The 25,992-nt window shown below is 33.6% G+C and overlaps 2 protein-coding genes and 1 non-coding gene across 3 annotated transcripts; 2 read left to right on the forward strand and 1 right to left on the reverse strand.

Moving 5' to 3' along the window:
- Positions 1–4,890: 4,890 nt before the first annotated feature.
- Positions 4,891–8,304, forward strand: LOC145048096 (delta(12) fatty acid desaturase FAD2). Its single transcript, XM_078996511.1, has 2 exons — positions 4,891–5,017; positions 6,953–8,304. The coding sequence occupies exon 2, from the start codon at positions 6,964–6,966 to the stop codon at positions 8,101–8,103; it is 1,140 nt and encodes a 379-aa protein (XP_078852637.1). The 5' UTR covers positions 4,891–5,017; positions 6,953–6,963; the 3' UTR covers positions 8,104–8,304.
- An 11,095-nt stretch (positions 8,305–19,399) lies between these two features.
- On the reverse strand, positions 19,400–19,472 carry TRNAA-UGC (transfer RNA alanine (anticodon UGC)). Its single transcript has one exon. It is a non-coding gene; the product is annotated as a tRNA-Ala (tRNA).
- Positions 19,473–19,549: 77 nt separating this feature from the next.
- Positions 19,550–22,851, forward strand: LOC145048097 (DNA polymerase delta small subunit-like). Its single transcript, XM_078996512.1, has 15 exons — positions 19,550–19,699; positions 20,136–20,215; positions 20,338–20,467; positions 20,544–20,650; positions 20,731–20,857; positions 20,938–21,045; positions 21,127–21,242; positions 21,322–21,405; positions 21,507–21,575; positions 21,662–21,733; positions 21,880–21,971; positions 22,061–22,188; positions 22,293–22,394; positions 22,507–22,574; positions 22,659–22,851. Exons 2-15 carry the CDS (start codon positions 20,153–20,155, stop codon positions 22,710–22,712), a joined length of 1,320 nt encoding a protein of 439 aa, XP_078852638.1. The 5' UTR covers positions 19,550–19,699; positions 20,136–20,152; the 3' UTR covers positions 22,713–22,851.
- Positions 22,852–25,992: the final 3,141 nt, after the last annotated feature.

The following is a 25,992-nucleotide window of genomic DNA, read 5'->3' on the forward strand; positions in this document are numbered from 1 at the left end:
GGATCCCATAACCTACGTTACCCACATCCAATTAGATCTAAAACTCTATTTTCAAAAGGCCCGGAGCCTTATGATAATTGATATTCAGGTCACGACCCTGAGTTATGAAATGACTCGAAAAAAGGTGTTACAATCTCCCAAATGATCTACACTTTGAAAGTATCTTGTTCTACATATGTATGAAGAAATGCCTCAAAACCGCCGCTATCATGGAATTTTTAGTTGTAGGCTCCTACATATCCGGTTTAGATAACTTCAAAATATATATGGATTATTATTAGCTTATGTTTCAACGAGAAATATGGAGGATGACAAATGCGTTCCATTTTATGTTTCAACCAGAGTATCGTTCCATGTTATGTTTCAACCAGAGTATCGTTCATGACCCACACAAAATCTTCTAGTATACCCCATCTTAACTATTTTTCTCCTGCCACCAATATCCACTACATCTAACCTTAAATCTTCCATTTATGTTATTAATATTTACCGTTAATTTTTTTTATCACAAATGATATAGCTTTATCATTGAAATCACATAAAAAACCCAAAACATCGAAGGGATATTGTTCTTAATCTGGTTTGAAACAAACTTGGTGGCTAAAGAGGAAGAGGAAAAGGGTGGGATGGTAACATAGGAAGGGAAGGCACGTGATAGTTAAATCTGAGAAGGGATGGGAGGGGGTGATCGCCAAATATGAGCAAGGAAGGGTTGGTGATGGGTTTATGGGTTAGGTACTTAGGCTTGCTAATCATGTGTAACAACGTAAAATTTCCAATTTAATTTTTCATTTTTAAACCACAAAATGTATATCATATCATAATCTCAAAACCATAACAACAGTGTTTTCAAACAAATCCCAAGATCTCTCTAACATGAACTCCATCGGTGTGGGTGTGTACAAGTCAAGTCGTCGCCTTCCCACGGTCCTCGCTGGTACCTGAGACATCAAACACAACAACTGTAAGCATAAACGCTTAGTGAGTTCCCCAAAATACCACATACCACAAATACGCCACTCAAGGCTAAACCCGACCTTCCGGTCAAGATGTATCAACGGGACCCTCCAGTCCCGCAGCTCGTCGGACCCTCCGGTCCAGTCATAGCTCGTTGGGCCCTTTGGCCCGGTCAGTATCGTTGGGCCCTCCGGCCCGATCTATATAACCATACAGCATACAAATAACACATAGCACGAAATCTCTAAGACAACACATAAACTCATACATAGCACATGAGACCCTCTGGTCAACTCGAAATACCTACTCAAGGTAATGAATAGTGAGAAGACTCACCTCGCGTATCCCGGTAAGTCGTAAATCTCGTAACTACTAGTGCTCGATCTCCCGAGCTATCGTCCTCCTACAAAACAAGCATATCTCTACTTAATACCACCTTGACCCAGGCTGACTAACACTACAAAGTCAAACTAGTCAACTCTAGTCAACGGTCAACGGTTGACACGACTCACCAAGTCTGGCGTGGACTCGCCGAGTCCCTACGGGAACCCGATCCCTCTGAGTCTCTTCCGACTCACCGAGTCACTCACCCGACTCGGTTACTCAGTCCCTGGATCGTAATCACTGAACAACCCGCACCAACTCGCCGAGTCTGGGAGTGGACTCGGCGAGTGTATTCCATGCACAACCCCAAACGACCTTCTGAGGTCTGATCCACTCTACTAACTCATAGATCCAGTCCCCTTAAGCTTATTGACCACGTAAAGTCCAAGTCTTGGTGTTCATTAAGCATCAAATAGCTCATTAATGGTGTTTTAGCCACAAATACATTGATCCCAAACCAAAACCTCCATGGATGCATATAAAGCTTGGGCAAAGAGGTGCTCTGGACCTCTATGGGTCCAAATCCAGAGCCTTAACTCGCTAAGGGACCATGATGATACTAGATCTAGCCACAAATGGGTTCAAAAGCCCTAAATCTATATGAACATCACAATAACAGAGAAGGATTCGAAATGGTACCTCAGTTGTGATGTCCTGGACCTCAGTTCTTCAAGAATCCACCCCTCTCTTGCTTCCTCTTGGCTAGATCTCCTCTTCCCTTGCTAGGCAATAACTCCAAGATCAACAATGGCTCCTTCCCTCACTTGAATCACTCAAACGTTCTAGGATATCACTCTGGGGACTGATGAGCGCAAAAGACAGCCATAAGGCCCTTTAAATAGGCCTCAAACCCGAGAAATTAGGGTTTCATTAAACAGCACAGACTCGCCGAGTCCACCAAAGCGACTCGCCGAGTCCAAGCATCAATCCGGGTGAGAAATCGCGTCTCAACTCTGCGAGTCTACGCACCAACTCGCCGAGTTCTTCCACAAAACTCAAAATAAAAAGAAGAATTAATATACCTGAAATCCCGGATGTTACATCATGTCTTCTTATGACAAGTTTGACAAAAAAAAGTTAATTTATTGTAATTTACTGTTTAGTAAAATAAAAATAGCTTATTATGAACTAGATTATAAGCTAGATTTTGATAAACTATTTTGAGATAGTTTTTGATAAGCGTATGAAACTTTTTAAAAAATATTTCAAATATGCCCTTAATTATATTTATTCTTTTTTTCTTTTAGTTATTTATATCTAAATATATATTTATGTCATTTTTTATATTGATGTTTAACTTATAAGTTATTTTTTTTATCAAACATTATTAATTTATAAACTAGTTATTAGTTATCATCTACATTGTCGACTCATTTGCCAAACAAGGCCTTAATAAACGTAATGATTAAATAAAGAACAATTAAATGACAAATGATAAAAGAAATAGAGAGAGATAAATCGATTATTTTATAATTATCTTTTATTTCTGGCAGGCCGTCTATACGCGGGGTTTCTTAGGCTTGGAGGAGGAAACCTTTGCCTCCTTGGAGCATTGCTTGTGCCGACCAATCTTGGTGATCTCTTGAATGGTTTTACTCTTTCGTCTTCTCCGGACTTATGGTGTCTAAGCTTTTCGGTGACGGCATGTTCTACGTTCATGATTAACAAATGATCATCGATTCAAAGATTACAACTTGTTACAATCCGAGAGTGTGGCTGCATTTAGTTCTCATCAATGTTATTAGCTTCATTTGGCGTGCCAGGATCATATCTCCTCGTCATTAGCTCTTTCTCGGAGGGGAGTTTGAGTTGCATCTACGGAGTGTTAATTGTGTTCTCCTGATACGAAGTCAATCGATCATTTGCTTTTGGATTGCACGTTCACGAAGGAGGTTATGTGGTGTGATATTCCAATTCATGCTCCTGGTTTCTCTACTGTTCCTAATGCCTTGATCTTTGCTGCCAGTTGGGGTCGTTGCCCAAAAAAAAGGAAGATCTTGCTTTTCATTCTTTATGGTTACTTTTGGTGTATTTGGAAGTGCATGAATGATTGTTTTTTTTTTGAAGATCCGTAATTCTCATTCTAAAATGGCGGATAACAACATCTCGATTATCTTTGGATGGGTCAAACATAAGGGTAAATTTGAAAACTATAATTAGATTGATTGGTGTTGCAATCTATTTAGTGTCATGCAGTTAATGCTGATTTTTACTTGTTGCTTCTTATTTTGTTTGTGTCCGTTCTTGTTCTTCCCAAGGCTCTGGCCTTTGTTATTATTTGATAACATTTTTTGCGGCAGTTTCCAAAAGAAAAGAAGCCAAATTGATGAACTGCTCTTGGTTTTATAATCACTAGGTGTGAGCCCATGTATTAGACGTGTATATTTAGAATAATTAAATATGTATAAACATTTGAGAAATTTGAATTTATAAGAAAAATGAAAAAAATATTGAATTACTAAAATTATTATTTTTTTATTTTTTTATTTTTAATTTAAACAAATCATTTAGATAAAATAATCAAAGCAAATTAATCAAATTTTATTTTAAAATTTGAAATTATAAGGAAAATCCATTAATGAAATTGATATGCATTTATTATTAAATTTAAATAACATATGAAATTTAATAAAATAGAAAAACCATAAAATTACATATGAAATAAAAATTAATTCAAAATAACCACAAAATAACATGTGACAAAATGATTGAGAGTGTTATAAATGATAAAAAAAAACCTTCATTTATTAGAGAGGATATAACCAACGGTTTAAAATTTTATATATTTATATTTAACTTGAAACTTTTCAAAAATATAATTAACTAATTATACCATTGTGTCTTAAAAATCTGTATTACAAGGATCATTAAATTTGAACACTAAAAACAGTAAAAAGTAAAAACCTACCTAATGTGGAGTTTTCATATTAATTTATTTATCAAAACATGGTAACCTACCCATATTTTAATTTTAAAAAATAGAATAAAACGAAATAAATCTCATACAAATTTACGAAATGGCCCTTTAGCCTCCTCCTATCCCTCTCTAGTTTCTACCAAAGCATCTCCAGTCAACCTCTTCTTTCTCTTCGTATTTACCGGCGACCACCACTTCACCACCTGCCATCTCCGATCGACACTCTTATCATCTCATTTTCATGATCTTTTTCTCAGTTCCAGAAAAGGTCGGTAAATATCTCCGATGACTGCAACATATTTTGATTTTACTTTTTCCAAATATGCACCAACCCTAGGGGAACGGCTTCACCGAAAGGAGATGGATTTGTGGGTTTTCTGGTTCGAGTTGTACGAAACAAAACCCCCGGCGGTGTATATGTGTGTGTGGCCTTGTGGTTCTGAATAGCAGGTGGTGGTCGGCGGTAGAAAGAGTTGGTAAATAGGAAGGAACGGAGTCGGAGATGGCTAAAGGGCATTTTAGTAAATTAAACATGGGCTTTAATTGTTTTCTCTTTCTTTAATACGTAATGTGGGTCCCACCCGGTGGTGGTGGACAATACTCTCAAGTGTAAGCACACACATCAAGACGTAAAAACCTAAAGCTTAAATACCAGCATATGCTCTTGCAATGGAGTAGGCCGGCATTTCCGAACGGCCCTTTCGCTATTCAGATTTAGATAGAGAAAGAGGACGACTCACGTCTCAAAGCTTCATTCAGGTGATTATCTTTATCTTCTTCATTCATCTTTCGAATCGATACAGAGATTTGAAATACATTCGTTTATATGCGTCTGTATTTGTGAAAACTGAATTTGCATGCCGTGATTTGTTACTGTATTTGTTGGATTAAGGCCTGAGTTTAGTCGAAGGGGTTTCATATTTGACAGATCTAAAATTTCCGGTGCTTAAAACCTTCGAACATTGATTGATGTGGAATGTGGCTGAAAAGTGGATCTGAGAAATCATTTTTGTTGATTCTGTCCCTCCTTTCTGATGCAAGCGTTGAGGTTGCTGATTTAAGCAAATATAAACAGGGAATGGAAACAATCTCATTCCGATTTTGTTAACTTTACTCTTTTTGTTTCGTTTTTTCTTGCTAAAAGTGTTTCTTCTTTATTGGAGCTGGATTTTTGTGAAATTTGATTCGTTCAGCAACCTACGATTTTCTATTTTGATAAAGTAATTGAAAACTGCAATGTTTACTTATCGCTCGCTTTTGCTTTTAATTTTCCTATAACATGCTTCCTCGATTTCTTCTCCACCATTCTCAGATTTCTGATGTCTGATTTCTGATACTCTGGCGTTGAATAAAGATTTTTGCTACTTTGTGGTTCATTAACAATGTTTAAGTTGAGATTTTTGATTTTAAGTTTATGATATTTTGGTAATCTGTTTTCTAGTACTTCATATACATCTACTACCCAATTTGACATCAAAACATTATAAAAAAGCAAACTTGATTTCTGATTTTTGATTTGTGGTTAGATATACTTGCTGTGATTTTTAATAATCAGTTTAGATTTCTGATTTTTGATTCGGCTTTCTTTATCAGATTTTTTGTATTGTGAATTGTGTATAAAATTTTGAGCTCTGTTTTCTGAAAAGTTTGGATTATTGCTCTTATTTTGACAACGGAAAAAGAAAATCACTGGATTTATTTGAGAGAGTTAACAGATCTTCTCAAATTTGAAAGCTAAAATCATAAACGTTTCCCCATCTCACCCATCTTCTTTAACCATTTGACTTGTTTGGGCTAAAAAGAGAAACTGTTAATACAGAGTGATTTTTTTTTTCAATTTGTTAAGTCATTAAAGGTTTGTTTTCCCTGTTGATTTCTAATATTTTTCCACAATATCTCTTCATTTTATTGTTCAATGTTCACCACATATTATTCTATTTTAGATACACTCTTTACTTGAGAGACTTGGATACTATCGCCAAAATATGACAATTTTTTTTTTGTCTTTGTCTTTTTGTATTCAATAACATGGACTGTGTATCACATGGGCCTCACCAAACTTTTACAACTTACTGAACTGATTTTTGTTTATATTGTCCAACAGCAACTTATTATATATATATATATATATATATATATATATATATATATATATATATATATATATATATATATATATATATGCTTTTCCCAACAATCCCCTTATTTATGTCACATCCTTACATCAAATCAGATCTAATTATGTGGTTGTCCTTTAAATTTCATAGTTCCCTCCTAGGTTTGGGCATGTACTTAATTTCATTTATGATTCAAAAGTTATTGAATTCAAGTTCACCTTCCCGTGTTTTTAAGTCACATGACTCATGATTCCATCAACATTTCTATGTACCTAACTGTGTTTGTTTCTTTTCACAAATATCTCTACTTTTTTTTCTCGATATTTACTATGTTAGTCAACTTATGGTTTAATAGTTTTATAAATTTGATATGCTTTGAATGTTATCAGTCAAAATTGGCATACCATGTGATGCATTATCAGTGTTTTTTTTTATTTCAAGAAAGCGTGTTTCTCCTTATGGAAAGTTTGGTATTAAATTATTGAGATATTTGATTTATGCTCAACTATCATGGACCCCACCCCAATAATATTATAAGCTAACTTGCGATATTTGTATCTTTTTTTTTTATGTATAGGTGATTGAACAATGGGTGCCGGAGGGCGAATGTCGAAAGTGTCGAATGACAAAAATACCCCCGAACGGGTCCCGTACCAAAAACCACCATTCACAGTCGGCGAACTCAAGAAAGCAATCCCGCCCCATTGTTTCAACCGATCCGTTATCCGCTCGTTCTCATACGTCGTCTACGACCTCACAATCGCATCCATATTCTACTACCTTGCGTCAAATTACATCCCTACCCTTCCCCACCCTCTATCCTACGTGGCATGGCCCGTGTACTGGGCCCTACAAGGGTGTGTCCTAACCGGTGTCTGGGTCATCGCCCACGAATGCGGTCACCACGCGTTCAGTGACCACCAATGGCTCGACGACACCGTCGGCCTCATCCTCCACTCCGCCCTCCTCGTCCCGTACTTCTCATGGAAATACAGTCACCGCCGCCACCACTCCAACACCGGGTCAATCGAGCACGACGAAGTCTTCGTCCCGAAGCTAAAGTCAGACGTCCGGTCAACCGCGAAATACCTAAACAACCCTCCGGGACGAATCCTAACCCTTTTAGTAACCCTAACCCTAGGTTGGCCCTTATACCTAATGTTCAACGTATCCGGTCGATACTACGACCGCTTCGCGTGCCATTTCGACCCGAACAGTCCGATTTACTCGAACCGCGAACGCGCGCAGATCTTTATCTCCGACGCGGGAATTTTCGCGGTTCTTTACGGGCTTTTTCGTCTTTCGACGATGAAAGGGCTCGCGTGGGTCCTAGCCATGTATGGGGGCCCGTTGGTTGTGGTGAACGGGTTCCTTGTTTTGATCACGTTTTTGCAACACACGCACCCGTCGTTGCCTCACTATGACTCGACTGAATGGGATTGGTTGCGTGGGGCCCTTGCGACTATTGATAGGGATTATGGGGTTTTGAATAAGGTGTTTCATAATATTACGGATACTCATGTGACTCATCATTTGTTTTCGACTATGCCTCATTATCATGCGATGGAAGCGACTGAAGCGATTAAGCCGATTTTGGGGGATTATTATCAGTTTGATGGGACTTCGGTTTTTAAGGCCATGTATAGGGAGACCAAGGAGTGTATTTATGTTGATAAAGATGAGGAGGTCAAGGATGGGGTTTATTGGTATCGGAATAAGATCGAATGAATGAATTAGAGATATGGAATGTAAGGAAAGAGTGGCGAAAGTTTATCTCTTTTTTTTCTAGTTGTGTTGTTTAGTGTTTGGTTTGGTTTTCAAACGTGGAAATTGTAGTGAGAGTTGAATAATAAGTTATGTACTCGAACTTGATGTTTGTAGCCACTCTGTTTTAGTTTTTTCGAATGGAGCTTTAATTTGTCTCTCAAATTTTAAATAGTTTTAAGCAAACCTAAAAAGGCCAGATAAACGGTTGTTAAATAACCCCTTTATTATTTGTTTTTCGGTTTTTCCTAATGTAATTGATTTTTCATTATTGCAACAGTGAAACACGGGTATAGAATAATGAAAGTTGTTTGTGGTCCATGTGGACCATTTGAGTGGTTTGTATTTTATAAAGTAATAAAAGTTGAAGGTGACCCTTTTTGGGAGGTCGTGGATCATGGCTTGCCAATCTTTGATTGAGCGTAAGGCCACCTTTAAATTTAATACCGAAAAGCACCACAAAATACGAAATTTAAACGTCAATTCTTTCAGAGTAGGTTTTGTATTTGGTCACTATTTTGTATTTAAAATAAGTTTGGTTTAATTTTTAAAATGTATTTTTATTGTGAATTTAGTCTCTGGAACAATGTATTATGAGTTTTATATGGGACCAAACTTGCTATTGTGAGTAAAGCATATAGACATAATACACAACAACATATGAACTAAAGAATAACTTATATAAAAATTTCAAGAATTCGACAAAAACGTGTGATTTAAAGTAAAATACTAGGACTAAATTTATAGTTTACTCATTTTTATTCAAACCACGCAAAAAGGATGTTAAATAACATATTAGTAAACTTTGTAAAATAAAAGTGATGTTTTAAATGTTATATTTAATATTAGATTTGTTTTAAAGCTTTTGATGAGATTTTTATTATGATATATTTGGTTTAATTTGACTTAAAACATTTATGCGGCATATTTAATGTTTAATAATTTTACATAATACCGAGTTTGGTGTTTGATGCAAAGTAAACAGCGGAAACATTCATCGACACCAAAAAAGTTGTTGGGCCACCTGATTTTGGGTTATTATCGTTTATCAGTTTAATGTGATGTCGATTTTAAAGCGACGTGGTCTAAAGAAATGAACGAGTGTATTTATGTTGATAAAGATGTGGAGACTTTTTTGTAGCAGGAAATATCATCTTAAAGTTGAAATATGTGATATTCGAATTTTGTTAAACAAATTTTGTAGTCAAATTGTGTTTCTAGCTTTTTTAGCTTTTAAATTGACCTATTTTTAGCATCAATTATCTCTCACTTTTTATTATGTCAAATCAAAATTTTTTCTTATAATTTAAATTATATTTGACAGACTAATTAAAAAGAGGTAGATTTTAGATGAAAAAGATCAAATAATATATTTTTTAAAATCCAACACTAAAAACAAAATGACATATATTAGAAAATGAGTCTATAAACTGTATATTCGGAAAACTTGTGGTAAAAATCACATTGATTTATATCTCAAATATTTAAAAGAAAACTAATTTATGAATTACTTTGGTATGTAGTTTCACCAAAATACACAATAAGTTTAGAAAATAAATTAGTTTATATACGCCAAAAACAAAAAATACCTATGTCAAATTGTTAAGTTAGTAAATGGCGTGTGTTTGGTTTATCATTTTGCAATTCAGACGTAGACAGAAGTTGTTGGTTATTTTTATTGCGACTATATGGGGTTTCTATGGTTCATAAGAGTGATTTTTAAATATGATTTGGACTTGTGATAAATACAAAAGGTAATGAATGGTTGAAGGCGACATATATTGAGCAAATTAATGTAATGACAAGTTGAGTTTTGAAGAAACAATTAAATCATAAACAATAGTTGTTAATAAATATTGCTTTTTGCAAACATTTGTATGCGTAGGGATGGCAAAAAAACCCGAACCCAACGGGGAAACCCGAAACCCGATCATTTCGGGTCGGATAACAGGTCGTTATCGGGTTTTTTATCGGGTTCGGGGAAGGGAGTGGGTTATCCTCGCCCCGACCTGCCCCGCCCCGATTATATATATATATAATATGTTCAAAAAATTTTGCTATTAATTATACACGTTCAAATATAAAATACTTATCGTGGACAATTTTTTTAGTTATTAACAATCTGGTGTTAATGATCATTTTTATGTGTTTTGACGTATTAAACAAAACTTAAATCAAATAATTTCTTATATACGTTCGGTTTATTTTATTAAAGTGATGCATCATGTTTTTAATTTAAAAGAGTTGCTAGAACATGTATATTTTATAAGACATTGGGATACCCTAAAAGAGAATAAAGATTTCGTTATCAGTTGTTGTAAACCCGATAAGATACCCGAAACCCGACGGGGAAACCCGAAACCCAATGGGGCGCCCCGATAAGATACCCGAAAGTTATCGGGGCGGGTTTGGGAATCCATGCCCCGCCCCGAACCCGCCCCATTGCCATTAACTTGTTTGCATTAGTGATACGGGGGTTTTAGTTTTTTTTTTTTTTTTTTTTTTTTTGAACAATGAGATATCAATAAACGAGAAAAAACAGTGAGTTGTTAGAAAGAGTTACATAGTATCAAAGACATGTAAACATATTTTCAAGCATATCGAAATTGTTTTTTGCTTGTTGAAATCAATTTGAGGCATATCGAAAACATACTCAACGGTTTGTAAGGTTTAAATTAAAAAAATGATTTTAAATACTTATTTCATTGAGTTTGAAAATTTTCATTTGTGTGTTATATGTTTTTTTGGACATGTTAATTCACTTGTATTTTTGTTTGTATAGTTTTGGCATGCTATAAAAAATGTAGAATGTATTTATATGTTTATGTCACCAAATTTGATTATAGTGTCATTTAAAATAAAACTGTAAGATTGGTCTCCGTGGTATTTAAAAAGCTTTGGATATGATCTAAAAAGTTTCAAAATTGCATTGAAGGTCCAAAATCAAAGTTTTTCTGGGTTTTTGGTCCCTAATACATTTGAAAAGTAAATTTTGCGATTTTCATTTCTTTTTTCTATGTTATTTATTTATTTTGGTATTTAAATAATTAAAAATAAAATAATAAAATCTCTCTCTCTCTCTCATCTCTAACACAGATCTTTTAATAGCCTCAAAATTTGTTCCCTTTGAGATAATGATGGTTGTTTATTTGGAAATCGATGAAGACTACGAAGGATGTAGATGGAATTTTTATCCCTGGTAAATCCCATGATCTCCCATGCTTTCTCTTCAAGAATTTCCTAAATCACTATCTTCTACGTCTTCTGATTAATGTGCTTTCTCAGGGTATAGTAGCGATCGGGAGAATTGCATTGATTAGCATGCTTGTTGGAGGATTGGAATGAGAGTGGCGTGAATCAGGAGCAGAACCTATAATCTAACCTTACGTCAGGTTTTTACAAGGGTATAGTTTCGCTGAGAAACAGATTGAAAGCTTGATAGATAGTGATGATCCCTGATTTCTTCACCATCGTCATCTCACCTCCTGCATGCCCTTTTCACTATCAAATGAAGAAAAGCTTAAGAGATAGTGATGAGCCCTAATTTATGGTATGGTCTTAAGAACCCTAGTTTCTTTGATAGTGGTCGTTCGATGGTGTTGAGCACGTTGGTTTGGGGCTGCGACAACTTGAATGTAATAGAAACTTTGATCTGTTCTTGAGTGAAGTGTTGAGTAAATCGTATCTGCCACTATCATCTTGACATGCAGACAACCTTCACCCTTTATCGCAACCAAATCATCATCAACCTTCATTTTTCCTAACAAAAAAGGATGCCTCCCTTACGCAGGTCCGTTTATGGAGCCAAAACACCACCACGATCGTTCATACAAATGGATTGAAAATCGATCCATATAGATGGGTTTTTTAGATATTGATTTGATGGATAGTTTATACAGATAGGGTTTTATAGAGATCGATTCTCTATATGTGTGGGTTTTTTTTAGGGACGACCAGTCTATCCCAAATCCTGATCCCGTACTGGAACCGGTACCGAACCGTACCGAATTTAAAAATACGGGATGATACTTGGTACTCCAAATACATGAAATTCGGGAATCTGTACCGTCGATACTCGGGATTAATTTTTGATCAAATTCGGTATTCGGGAAATCGGGAACAGAACGGGTCGGTATCAGTTCCGTCCCACGCTCATCCCTAGTTTTGTTAGGGAGATCGAGTGATGTGTGTGTTATGGCGTGTTGGTTCTCTCTCTCTCTCTCTCACACACACACAAACAAACACACACACACAGAGATTTTATTTTTTATATACCAAAAATAAATAAATAAAAAATGAAAACGACAAAATCGATTTTTCAAGTGTATTAGGGACCAAAAACATAGAAAAACTTTGATTTTGGACCTTCTATTCAATTTGAAAACTTTTTGGACATTATCCAAAGTTTTTTAAATACCACAGAAACCAATCTTACAATTCTGTCATGTAAACAAAGATTGATTTAAAACTAGTGTCAAAATTATAAGTAAAAAAAAATCTTAATCAAACTTGTAAAAATGTTAACCTAGACTCCGTTGAAGCACTTTTAGACCAATATGAGAAAGGTTTACTTCTAGATTTTATTATAACACTTCAAAATAGGTTTTGCAAGTGACGGTATCTAAGAGAAGATTTTTTTCTAACAACAATGTTTATTTAAAAGCAGTCAATCAGGAGATCAGTGACGAAGCTATAATATAAGAATAAGAAGAGCTTATAGACTGTCGTCCCAATAATATATATAAATATAATGTTATATCCGAATAAAATAATATAGTCTAAAGTTTTATAAGAGACATTAAAGTTATGATTTTTTTTTATTATGATTACCTTATGATTATAAAAATCCGAACTACCAATCATAATAATATAACAATTAAAAATTACAAAAAATGTTAAGAATACAATTGAATTTAAAATATATTTTATCTTATTAATAGAAACATGAAAGAAGCACTGTAGCAGAAAACTTTTATCATATTTTCTTTTAATTGTGGATGGTACGAATCGTCGTTTTATTTTAATTGGATATTAGTATTTAAGGTGGGGTGATAAGTGATTATGCACATAACATTATTTTAAGCTTATTAAAACACAGGGGACAAGGGACTTTTCTCACAACTTATAAGAACTTACTTTGTTACATAATTTATATAATTCATTGGGTATATGTCACACCCCCAAACCAAGGATGGCGAAAACGTCCGGGGGTGGAGGACTTCATGTACAGTATCACAACAATGAAAATAATAGTGTTCAAAGTAAATACAACCACCATATATATAATTGAAAAAGTTACACCAAAGTATATGTTTACATGTTTCAAAAGCAATTACATTATGATGACAAAAATAAATTGTTGACGGTTTAACGTCCCATCCTCAAAGCGATGAAGTTTTTCTGTTTCACTGATTTCCTGAGAATACAAGTAGTTTTGAAAAGTGTCAACAATTAAGTTGGTGAGTTTATAAGAGTTTTGTTTGAAGTAGAAACCGTTTTCCTTGTAAAATCGATATAGTTTGATTTCCAGAAAATCCAATATTTTCTTAGTTAAGTGTGAATAGAAATATTCCTATATGATGCATTAATGAACCCTAGAATGACCCGTAGAGTTCCTCTATAATCGTCCAATGTATATAAGTTATATAAGGTTTAAATTAGATAAAACGTTGAATATAGTGGGTCTGCCCTAGGTCCACAACCCAACGAGGAACAGGAGATGAGGCGGGCACCACCAATTCTAGGCCAATCAAGACTAAATTCTTATATGACTCAAACATATACGCTCAGCGACTATAGTTGAAGTCTAACAATTCTAGATGAAATATAGTTTGATTTCCAGAAAATCAAATATTTTCTTAGTTAAGTGTGAATAGAAATATTCCTATATGATGCATTAATGAACCCTAGAATGACCCGTAGAGTTCCTCTATAATCGTCCAACGTATATAAGTTATATAAGATTTAAATTAGATAAAACGTTGAATATAGTGGGTCTGCCCTAGGTCCACAACCCAACGAGGAACAGGAGATGAGGCGGGCACCACCAATTCTAGGCCAATCAAGACTAAATTCTTATATGACTCAAACATATACACTCAACGACTATAGTTGAAGTCTAACAATTCTAGATGAAATATAGTTTGATTTCCAGAAAATCCAATATTTTCTTAGTTAAGTGTGAATAGAAATATTCCTATATGATGCATTAATGAACTCTAGAATGACCCGTAGAGTTCCTCTATAATCGTCCAGCGTATATAAGTTATATAAGATTTAAATTAGATAAAACGTTGAATATAGTGGGTCTGCCCTAGGTCCACAACCCAACGAGGAACAGGAGATGAGGCGGGCACCACCAATTCTAGGCCAATTAAGACTAAATTCTTATATGACTCAAACATATACGCTCAGCGACTATAGTTGAAGTCTAACAATTCTAGATGAAATATAGTTTGATTTCCAGAAAATCCAATATTTTCTTAGTTAAGTGTGAATAGAAATATTCCTATATGATGCATTAATGAACCCTAGAATGACCCGTAGAGTTCCTCTGTAATCGTCCAGCGTATATAAGTTATATAAGATTTAAATTAGATAAAACGTTGAATATAGTGGGTCTGCCCTAGGTCCACAACCCAACGAGGAACAGGAGATGAGGCGGGCACCACCAATTCTAGGCCAATCAAGATTAAATTCTTATATGACTCAAACATATACACTCAACGACTATAGTTGAAGTCTAACAATTCTAGATGAAGTATAGTTTTAATATCATAATAACTATCTTAAGTGAACCTGGTACTTTGTATCGGTACCCCCTTTTTGTATAGAGACCCGACACTTTGTATTTGTACCCCTTTTTGTATAGAGACCCGACACTTTGTATTTGTACCCCTTTTTTGTATAGAGACCCGACACTTTGTATTTGTACCCCTTTTTTGTATAGAGACCCGACACTTTGTATTTGTACCCCTTTTTGTATAGAGACCCGACACTTTGTATTTGTACCCCCTTTTTGTATAGAGACCCGCCACTTTGTATTTGTACCCCTTTTTGTATATAAACCCGACACTTTGTATTTGTACCCCTTTTTGTATAAGTATGTTATGTAAATGATCATAAACTATACCTATTATAGTTTATTAAAATGTTTGAAATGTATATGTACCCTAACTATACCTATTATAGTTTAGTATATTTCTTTGTGGTGTTTAAGAATCCCATTCTATGGAAGTCAAATGTATAGTACAATATAGCTATGTTTAACTTGTTTTGTCTTGTACTAATGATTATGATGGAGGATTCTTATAAATTCAGCAAGTAATTTCCTATAATATAAATATATCATAACAAGAAATACATGTAATATATGAAGTTATCAAAGTTTTAACACTTTGCTCAACATGTTACAAAGTGTTTTGATAGTTAGAAGCTGTTAATTAATTCTTAGTCTTTCAGCACTGTTTTAGAAAAATCATAGAAAAATCATACGAAGTCGAAAACTAGATCCGTAAATTCTGAGAGTTCGCAAAGTGTGTCTAGTTTACTCATAATTTTTATCAAGATTTTTAATGGCCTCAAATTTGGGTGAAACAGTCCATAATCACAGACTGGTCCGGATTGATGTTTGAAATGATAGGCAGTTTTGTAAAATTCACCATAAATTGTAGAAAAATCGTATGGAGATGTGCAAGTAGTCATTTTAAAGCTAAGAACTCGAACTATTTGCACCTTGTACAGTTTTGAAAAATAAAATGTTTAAGTTGTCCAAAACAGTCCGTGAATGGAGTGGAACTTTTCTGATGAAGGCTGTTAGAAAAAATTTTAGTTATGTTCTTGGTGTTTTAACTTGTATTACCCCCTTGAAAACTTGAGAAAACATGAAAATGTAGGGGTATGAACTCACCTTGAGTTATTTCAGTAGATAAGTGTTGAAGAAGAGAAGTGTTCAACCCAAGAACACTTGAAGAATCACTTGAAGATTTGAAGCTCTAACGCTAATATGATGGAGTTTGTGTAAGATATTCATGATTTGAGTAGAATGAAGTGAAATAATCATAAGGAGGATGAATTATACTTACTAAGAGTGGAAGAACAATTGAAAATCAGCCTTTAATCTCGAAATTGGAGTGGGAAAAGTTTGAGAGAAAAGTGGTGTTTGATACTTAGTGAAATGAGGGCAAATGAGAGAAATGAGGAGAGAGGATGTTTGTTCCAACTCTAAAAACGTGGGAATGAGTGTAAATTGAGTGTGAGGGACATTGAAGTGACCTAGGTAAGGTGGGGAGGTGTGGTTAGTCAAATAGTGGGTGTGGGGTGGTTGCTTGTGACATTGGATAAGGCAAAGTCAACACTCCACCTTTAATAATTCACCCACTTGATTTTTATTATTTAGATAATGATTTCATCAAAATATGTTTAAATTATGAATATTTAGAGTTTATTATGTTAAAATATAATTTCTGGAGAAAATCCTGCTTTAAAATCACGAAAAACGGGCTTAAAATGTTAAAAATATCAAAAATGGGCTAAAAGTGACAAATTTCCGAATTCTGGCCGAGGTTCGGTCTTCTGATGCTGAACCGAGAGAGAGAGAGGCAGAAACCGATAGGAAAGAAGAGGGAGAGTAGGAACCGAGAGGGGAGAAAGGAGAGAGAGGGAAGGAACCGAGAGGGGAGAAAAGAACAGAGGGGCGGAGTAGAGACCGAGAGGTGGGTAGAGACAGAAAGTGGAGAAGTGACAGAGACCGAGGCTCGGTCCTCGCGTGCATTAGCCAACAGAGGCTCGGTCCTCGCGTGTCTTAGCCAACAGAGACTCGGTCCTCGCGTGCCTTAGCCAACAGAGGCTCGGTCCTCGCCTAAGAGGCCTCTCTTCTTGGTTTCGGTTCCTAAAGCCTATTTTTCTCGTTTTCGCCCCGTTTTAAGCCGTTTTTGACCCGGTTAAGGGCCGAAATGACCCTAATGATTCTAAAAAAGTTACGGGAACTATTTGAGGGAGATTTGGGAGAGATTTCTCATACTTGGAGAGATTTGGGAGAGATTTGACATTCTTGGAGAGATTTCTCATACAAAGAGATATATGAGAGAGATTTCACATACTTAGAGAGATTTGGGAGAGATTTCTCATACTTGGATAGATTTGGGAGAGATTTGACATTCTTGGAGAGATTTCTCATACAGAGAGATATTTGAGAGAGATTTGACATAGAGAGAGATAGAGTGAAAACGATTGAGAGAGGTTCCATGTAGGACAGTTGTGAGTGTCCGGCATCGCAATGCATGGTTCGTAAACCCTGTTAAGCCTTGTTTAAGGATCCTACACACTCCCGATGAGTAAGCATCATTGTTTTATCGGTTTGGCTTGCCACTTACCGCAACTTTTAGGTTAAAGAGATCTAGTTGCACGTACTTTTTGATTTATGTTTTCTTATCAGAATAGCGAGTTGTTTAGTAAATACTGAACGTAAGTCCTAGTACACAAGGGTTAGTTGAGATGACCAGTTTGACTCGTTGACTTTATTTGACTTTGAATTGACCAGAATTTGACGGTTGTCACAGTATATATACACTTCAAGTTTGTTACATAATTTATATAATTCAATGGGGTATATTCAATGGAAAATGACTCTTGAGGGTAATTAACTTTTACGTTTGTACCCATTTGGTACCTTTTCTTTGTATTCAATATATCATCGAACTTGTTGTTGGTGTTTACCATAGCCCTTTTGATCAACTTTTGAGCTGTGATAGCCGGTCAAAGGGTTATGGTGAACACAAACAACAAGTTCGATGGTATATCGAGTACAAAAAAAGGAAAGAGACTAAATGAGAACAAACGCAACAGTTGGTTACCCTCCTGATTCATTTTCCTTTTACTCATTTACAACAAATCCTACATCATCTCCTACTGATATTAATGACTTTATGAGATTCATTCTTGCTTCTCTTCAAAACATAACCTACGAAAGGACATTATTCATACATGTACAACTTTGTAATGCACTTGAATATTTATTAGGGGAATCTTGACTAAGCAGACGCATTTCATGACTACATTTACATTTCCAATCAAATGATTTATCGTATCATGGATTCTAGACAAGTCTACAAACGAGTGGAATCACAAGTACTATCATTTTTTAGTTTACTTAGCTTTAAGATCGAACTCATGGGATAAGATACAACATCAATATGTACAATATTATGGTGATGTGTCTACAAAATCAGCATGATATTGTACATATTGATGTTGTATCTTATCCCATGAGTTCGATCTTAAAGCTAAGTAAACTAAAAAATCACAACACTTGTGATTCCACTCGTTTGTAGACTAGTCTAGAATCCATGATACGATAAATCATTTGATTGCAAATGTAAATGTAGTCATGAAATGCGCCTGCTTAGTCAAGATTCCCCTAATAAATATTGAAGTGCATTACAAAGTTGTACATGTATGAATAATGTCCTTTCGTAGGTTATGTTTTGAAGAGAAGTAAGAATGAATCTCATAAAATCATTAATATCAATAGAAGATGATGTGGGATTTGTTGTAATGAGTAAAAGGAAAATGAATAAGGAGGGAAACCAACTGTTGCGTTTGTTCTCATTTGGTCCCTTTCCTTTTTTTTGTACTCAATATACCATCAAACTTGTTGTTTGTGTTCACCATAACCCTTTGACCGGCTATCACAGGTCAAAAGTCGGTCAAAAGGGCTATGGTAAACACCAACAACAAGTTCGATGGTATATTGAATACAAAAAAAAGGAACCAAATGAGTACAAACGCAAAAGTTAATTACCCTCAAGAGTCATTTTCCCTATATTCAAAGGGTATATTTCCACTTCAAATAAATTGGTTGGAGGGGACAATTATAAATTATAGAGGCGTGAAAAACACAAGTGTGATATTCAAATAATAGGCCCATTCATCAAAATTTTCTAACCCAATTGATCAATCAAATAGTTCACAACGATTGGTACATTAGTGGTCGGCAATAGAGTTGATACAGGTCCAACTGGAGTAATGGACAAAATGAATCCATTGAACTCTTTATGTTAGGCCCACCAAGTAAAACATTATACAAAGCACAAGTCAAGTTTCAAATAAAAAAAATAAAAAACTCATAGTTCATGAAAAATTAGATAATAATAAATTTCCTCAAAGACAGTATTTATAACGTTTTGAAAATTTAAAAAGTTAAGGAAAAAAATATTAAAAATCATAGTTATTGAAAAATAAGATAATAACACCCAAAAGCTGGAGATGCGGGGTATCGAACCCCGTACCTCTCGCATGCAAAGCGAGCGCTCTACCATGTGAGCTACATCCCCATTTTGATGTCGTCTTTGATTTATATTTACATATACTAAAAACAAGTATTCCAAATGGGTTCTTATTCCAGAATTTTCTTCCCCCCAAATCCCCAGTGCTTTCGGTTCCCGCCTCACTTCACTCAACAATCCTCCCTCTCCCTGTCGGGAATTCACCGCCGACCTCCTCTCTCTCTTAGACGCCGGCGCTTTGTCACTGCAGTTCTTCTTCTGGCTTGTTTCTGCAGGTAATCTCGCGTTCTCCCATTTAAGGACTGATTGTTCGTGTTATTTTCGGAATTTATTCTGGTATCGAAAATCTACATAAAGGAAAGGGGAAATGGTACTCTTCATTTGTTTTTAATCAGTTTTGTTATGTTTGTCAACGGGATTTTGAAACTGATCTGTTGTTACTTGCAAGTGCTTGAGTGACCTAGAATGTCCTGTTTTGGAAGCTGAGTTGCTGCAAAATGAGTTTAATGTTGTGCTAACTAGCTTTGGTTCACGCTGAATAGAGCACAACACGTACTATATGCTTACAATCGTGTATTCTTCTAGATGTATCTCTTTACATATCAACAATTGGAAGTTTGGACAAATAAGAGCACATTAATGGATGATATAAAGTTGGAATTTCATTTTGTTTCGGATCATAAATCAGCACTTGTTTGTTTGTTCTTACAGTGTTACCTACAATAGCTATGACACCCATGGATATTGAAACAGAAACACTTGACAGAAAACAATCTCTCTATCGATCCATGGTATCTTTTGCTTCTTTACAATTTTTATACAGTGAACTTGGTTAAAAGTTAAAACCTGCTTACTGCATATTTAGATGCTTACAACCATCTTCTTTCTTGTGGTGTAATTTCATGGTTAACAGGATGAAATGTTTGAAATTCAGAAAGAAATGTACAAGGGTCAACAATATAGTCAGATATACTACATAAGGTTACACTTGATCAGAACTCTCATTTACTCTCTTCTTCCAAATTGGAAACCTCACTTGCCAGGTAGATTCTGCCATTTCAGATTATCTTTTATGTTTTCTTTTTATGATTCTTATTATCTACTTTTGTCATGATGCAGTGTGTACAGTTTTAGGGCTAGAGAAAGGCAAAGAGTGCATTGTTGTTGGAACACTTTATAAGCATATGAAGCTCAAACCTACAATCCTCAGTGAGTACTCAAAAGAGGTATAACTTATGATTTTCCATTTTGTTTTCATATCATGTCTATAAGCTTTTACAAATCTTTGTCAATCTATTTTACACAGAGGTCTGTAACTCCACTTGTGACCCCTGATAATTTTGTTCACGAAGATGATAATCTTGTTCTTGAAGATGAAAGTGGAAGAGTTAATCTTAAAGGCAGTGTACTATCACCTTCTGTATATGTAACAGGTATTTATCAATTATCATTTAATCTTATCCTTAAACTTCAAATCTTCAAAATTGTATTTATTTTGTTTGTTATTCAATAGGAAATGTTGTTGCTTTGCATGGAAAAGAAACCAATAGTGGTGATTTTCTTGTTGAAGATATTCTTGAAGCTGGTTTACCACCACAGTTGGATTTACCAAATAAATCAGGTCTCATTTTCATCATTCATGCCTCTTAATTTTTATAATTTTTTTTTTTCTGTTTTTGACAATTTTGTCCTTTGTAAACAGGAGAAGACAAATATGTTGTCTTGGTATCTGGATTAAATGTTGGAAGCAGTTCTTCTAATCCACTTCAACTGCAGCTTCTTGTTGACCACATTACTGGTCATCTAGGAGACAAAAAGGTCCCACACCCACTTTTTTCTTCTTCTTATTATTTAAAAAAAAGTAATTATTTATCTTATCTCTCTATGTTTTAAACAGGAGCAACAATCAGCAGCTGAAATAGTTCAAGTGGTTGTTGCTGGAAATTCTGTCAAAATTGACCATAGTCTTCTTAATGGTCAGGTAATAAAGTTTATTTTTTTACAAAATTCCAAATTCATAAAAATTACTAGTGATGACATCATCATCTTTATAATCATGTATGCCATATTCATTGGTTGCAGAATTTGGGTTCCAAGGACCAATCTAAGTTATATGAGCCACTCAAAGAACTTGATATCTTTTTGACTCAGGTACTTTAATTAATTTAATTAACATATTAAAATCCATTTTTAACCATAAACAAACGTTAATTAGATATTAATTATTTTGTATGCAGATTGCTGCAAGTATGCCAATTGATATCATGCCAGGATACAACGACCCTGCAAACTTTGCTCTCCCACAACAGGTTTTGTAATACTTTAAAATTCAAGATTTTTTATTAATTATTATAGAATATTCTACTTTCTTTTCTTTATATTTACAATATTAAACTTTATGAAAATTAAAAGGAAATGAAAGTACATTGCTATTTCTTGCATGTTTTGTATACAGCCTTTGAACAGATGCCTTTTTCGTGGATCATCAGCCTATAACACATTTAGGTCATGCACTAATCCTCACCTCTTTGATGTGGACAATGTGAGGTAAGATATTATATTTTATTATTTTTTTTAATATGAATAAAAAGAATGAAAGTACAATGCTCTAATAGAACATGTTTGATTTGTTTTAGGTTTCTTGGAACATCTGGTCAAAATATTGATGATCTTGAAAAATATTCAGAAGCAAAAGATAAATTGGAATTCATGGAAAGGACTTTGAGGTGGAGGCACCTAGCCCCAACTGCACCAAACACCCTTGGTACCCTTTTTTTTTTTTGTTTAAATTTATAAATGCAAGAAATAGAAATGTATTTATATTTTATATTTTGTATAGCATTTTATTTTTGTTTCTTTGTATTACAGGGTGTTACCCCTTCACTGATAGGGACCCTTTCTTCATTGAGAGCTGCCCTCATGTTTACTTTGTTGGGAATCAGGAGAAATACGCAACTCGCATTGTAAAAGGTTCTTGTAAAAAACCTTTTTTTTTTTTTTCATTTTTTTAAATAAAATAAAATTATGTGTTGACCTTTGACCAGATTTGACCTTGTATGATGTTGGTCGAACTTTGTTGCAGGATCAGAGGGGCAGGTGGTGAGAGTCATTTGCGTTCCGAAGTTTAGTGAGACGGGCATTGCTGTTATGGTAAAATGACGATTTTACCCCTTGTGGTTATTCCAAATACTCTTATTTTGTGTAATGATTTTGGGATGATGTATTGTGTTGTAGGTGAACCTGAAAAATCTGGAGTGTCATACTTTGAGTTTCGGGATTGATATATAAACTTCATCACTCCAAACGGCTCTTCATATTTGTTGGTTTTGTTTTTGTATTTTTCAGAGATTGATATGTATTGTTATTATGGATACTGTTTTGTATTGTTGGAATCAAAATTACAAGTTGGATAAATTTTTAGTTGTGAGGTGATGTGTTCAAATCAAATTAACGTAGTTATTAATTTCTCTAAAAGATCAATATTTGACATATTAATCTAAATCTAAATATTGTTTGTTTGACATTCGATATCAAAACGACGGAAAATGGGATATTTATAAAAAGAGTATTTTGTAATTATATATAGGGAAATATGCATAAAAGTCTTTATATTTTGGTTTTATTGATAAAAATTTTATCCCTATTTTTTTTTTCTTTTTCAATTTCACTATCAGAATTGGTTATTACTTGCATCAGTTTTTGAGGATAGAACTAAATCAAAATTTGATTTGGTTGAAAAATCTTTAGATGAAATGAAAATGATTTGTAGATGAATTTTTTTTGCTAGTTGTATAAATAAGTTTTGTGACAATTATGAAACTGCTATTGATATTGGTAACTATTATTAAAATCCAAAAAAGAAAGAAGACTGTATGACATTTGTTGTTTGGATTTTTAAAAATTGATTATAATTTAGATGCTGTTTCAACACGAGAGAGAGAGAGAGAGAGAGAGAGAGAGAGAGAGAGAGAGAGAGAGAGAGAGAGAGAGAGAGAGAGAGAGAGAGAGAGAGAGAGAGAGAGAGAGAGAGAGAGATTTCAATAAGTTGGGATTTCTAACTTTTCAAAACTCTTCATAATTTTTTTTGGTTGTAGAAGCCAAATACCCTTAAAACATATAAGTTAAGACAAACACTTTTTAAAAACCAAACTTATTCATTTATTAACTTTTTCCACCACAAAAACTAATCAAAATACTTTAAAAAAAGGGAGAATTTCATATATGCCCTTCTTAAACTTCAAAATATCATATTTATCCGGCTTAATTTCTCAATATCATATTTACCCTTCATAAACCTTCAAAATATCATATTTGCCCAAATCATTTTTTATAATCATTTTTTATACCTTAGAATTATTATAATAATTAAGAAATTTAATCATATTATCCTTATGTCTATGATAATGGAATGTGAACTTCTGAATTGTTGGAATATCAGCCTCTTCACAGATAAAAAGATTCATCTTCAACCCTTTTTATGGAATATATATTTTTGATTGTTTATTTTTTATTTTTGTTGATTATTATTATATTGTAGATGAAAGATATTTTAGATATTACCACTGATATTTTGATGTTTAACAAGTGCATATATGATATTTTGATATTTAAGAAGGGTATATATGATATTTTGATGTTTAAAAAGGACATATATGATATTTTGAAACTTTATGAAGGGTAAATATGATATTTAAAAATTTTATGAAGGGTAAATATGATATTTAGAAATTAAGTTGGGTAAATATGATATTTTGATGTTTAAGAAGGGCATATATGAAATTCTCCCTTAAAAAGAAATCATTTTCTCACCACTATAAATCAATAAGTCATTTTCCCTAAAAGTTATTTTGAGGTTGTAAAATAATGAAATCCCAAACACCCTTTTAATCTTAAATTATATAAGATTAAATTAAAAATTATTATGCATTGAAAAAAGTACTTATATTTTAACTTATTGACAAAAAAACATCCTTGATTTTTTGGGTACAATTTAACTATCGAAACCTACTATTGTTTGCGATAACTTGAAAATTGAGCAAAATTGCAAGTAATAGTCAGCTCTAGTTGTGTTATATTGCAAAAAAAAGGTGATCTTTTTTGTCAATAGAATCAAAATATAAAAACTTTTATGCATATTTTCCTCTCATATATAGACATAGGCAGGATGCTTTTGTATGAGCATGATGGTATTGTAAGCATTTCATTAGATGTGTAACTTTGGTCCGTATAATACCAAACAAGTATATAATCAAGTTCTACATTATTACAAACATATAAGATTAATATAAGGTTATTACTTTTAACAAAGATTGTCAAGATCGAGATTTTGAGCATAGAAAGATCATATGATCATACTAATGAAAACCTTGTTAGATCGCAAAATGATCGTTTTGTATGTAAGATTGCAGACAAGGTCGTAGGATCTGGATATGATCCTACCACTTCATGAAAATTCCCAAATTTTATTTTACCAAAAGGTTAATAAAAAATAATCTTATTCTTTTATTATTTTGTCTGTTTTGTAAACCATAAATGACCAACAACCTAGAATTTTTTTTTCTGCCTTCACATTTCACCCTCATTGATAGTAGAATTTAAGATTTAATTGTTATTAATTTCTATCTTCAAAGTTTATGTGCCTTTTTCTTTTTTCCATTATTTTTCTGCTCAAGCCATTTTCCTTGAGAAATTCGGTTTTTAATTGAGTTTCAATTTAATTGAGCTTCAAAAATTGAAACTGTTAGTGCTCAAGTATTTTTTCTTTTTTTCACTATTTAACTACCAATCACGTTCCTTAAGAAATTTGGTTTTTAATCGAGCTTTAAAAATTGAAATTGTTATTGATTTCTTCCGTATGGTTAAGAAATAAGTGTTAAAGATTTAAAACAAATAACATGAAAGTTGCGAGTTGCTACAGTTGTATGATAAAAAATTAGTCTTAATACATTTTAAGCTATTTAATCATGTCATTAACTACTATATGACCGGTTACCTTTTTGAGCTATTTAACCATGAAATATGAAAAAAAATCATATCTGATCAATTACTTTTTTTTATATAATCATTATGAAATTTTAGGATCCCGATCTTGCAAACTTGAAATTGTGTACAATATTTATGCTTTATTATCTTATACCCAATTAAATTGCGTACAAAAACAAAGTTTACCATGTAAATTTTTGTTTCAAATGCGTTCTATATTTTCTTTACCATATATTTTGATTGAATTAGTGATAACTTATTATTAAGTTAAATTAATATATTAAAGGACTCTATATTAAACATTAAGTTAATTAGAATTAACTAAATATTAAAGACAAGAGTTTTTAATATATATTAAGAGTTAACATATCATCAAGTGGTTAAATTATTTTCTAATTTACTACGATTTATTAAGAAAATAGAGTATCGCCCCGTCGAATTTATGCTCGTGTTCTGCCCATCTTTCTTAAATAACTTGTTTAGAGGAAAACAAAATAGCAAATTATCAAGAATCTAATTTGAGTGGGATAATTATATTATTACATACTAATCATCTCTAAATTTTACAAATTAATCCAAACATATT

Source organism: Lactuca saligna, chromosome 5 (genome assembly GCF_052625555.1).
Source record: "Lactuca saligna cultivar CGN05327 chromosome 5, ASM5262555v1, whole genome shotgun sequence".
Taxonomy (NCBI): Eukaryota; Viridiplantae; Streptophyta; class Magnoliopsida; order Asterales; family Asteraceae; genus Lactuca; species Lactuca saligna.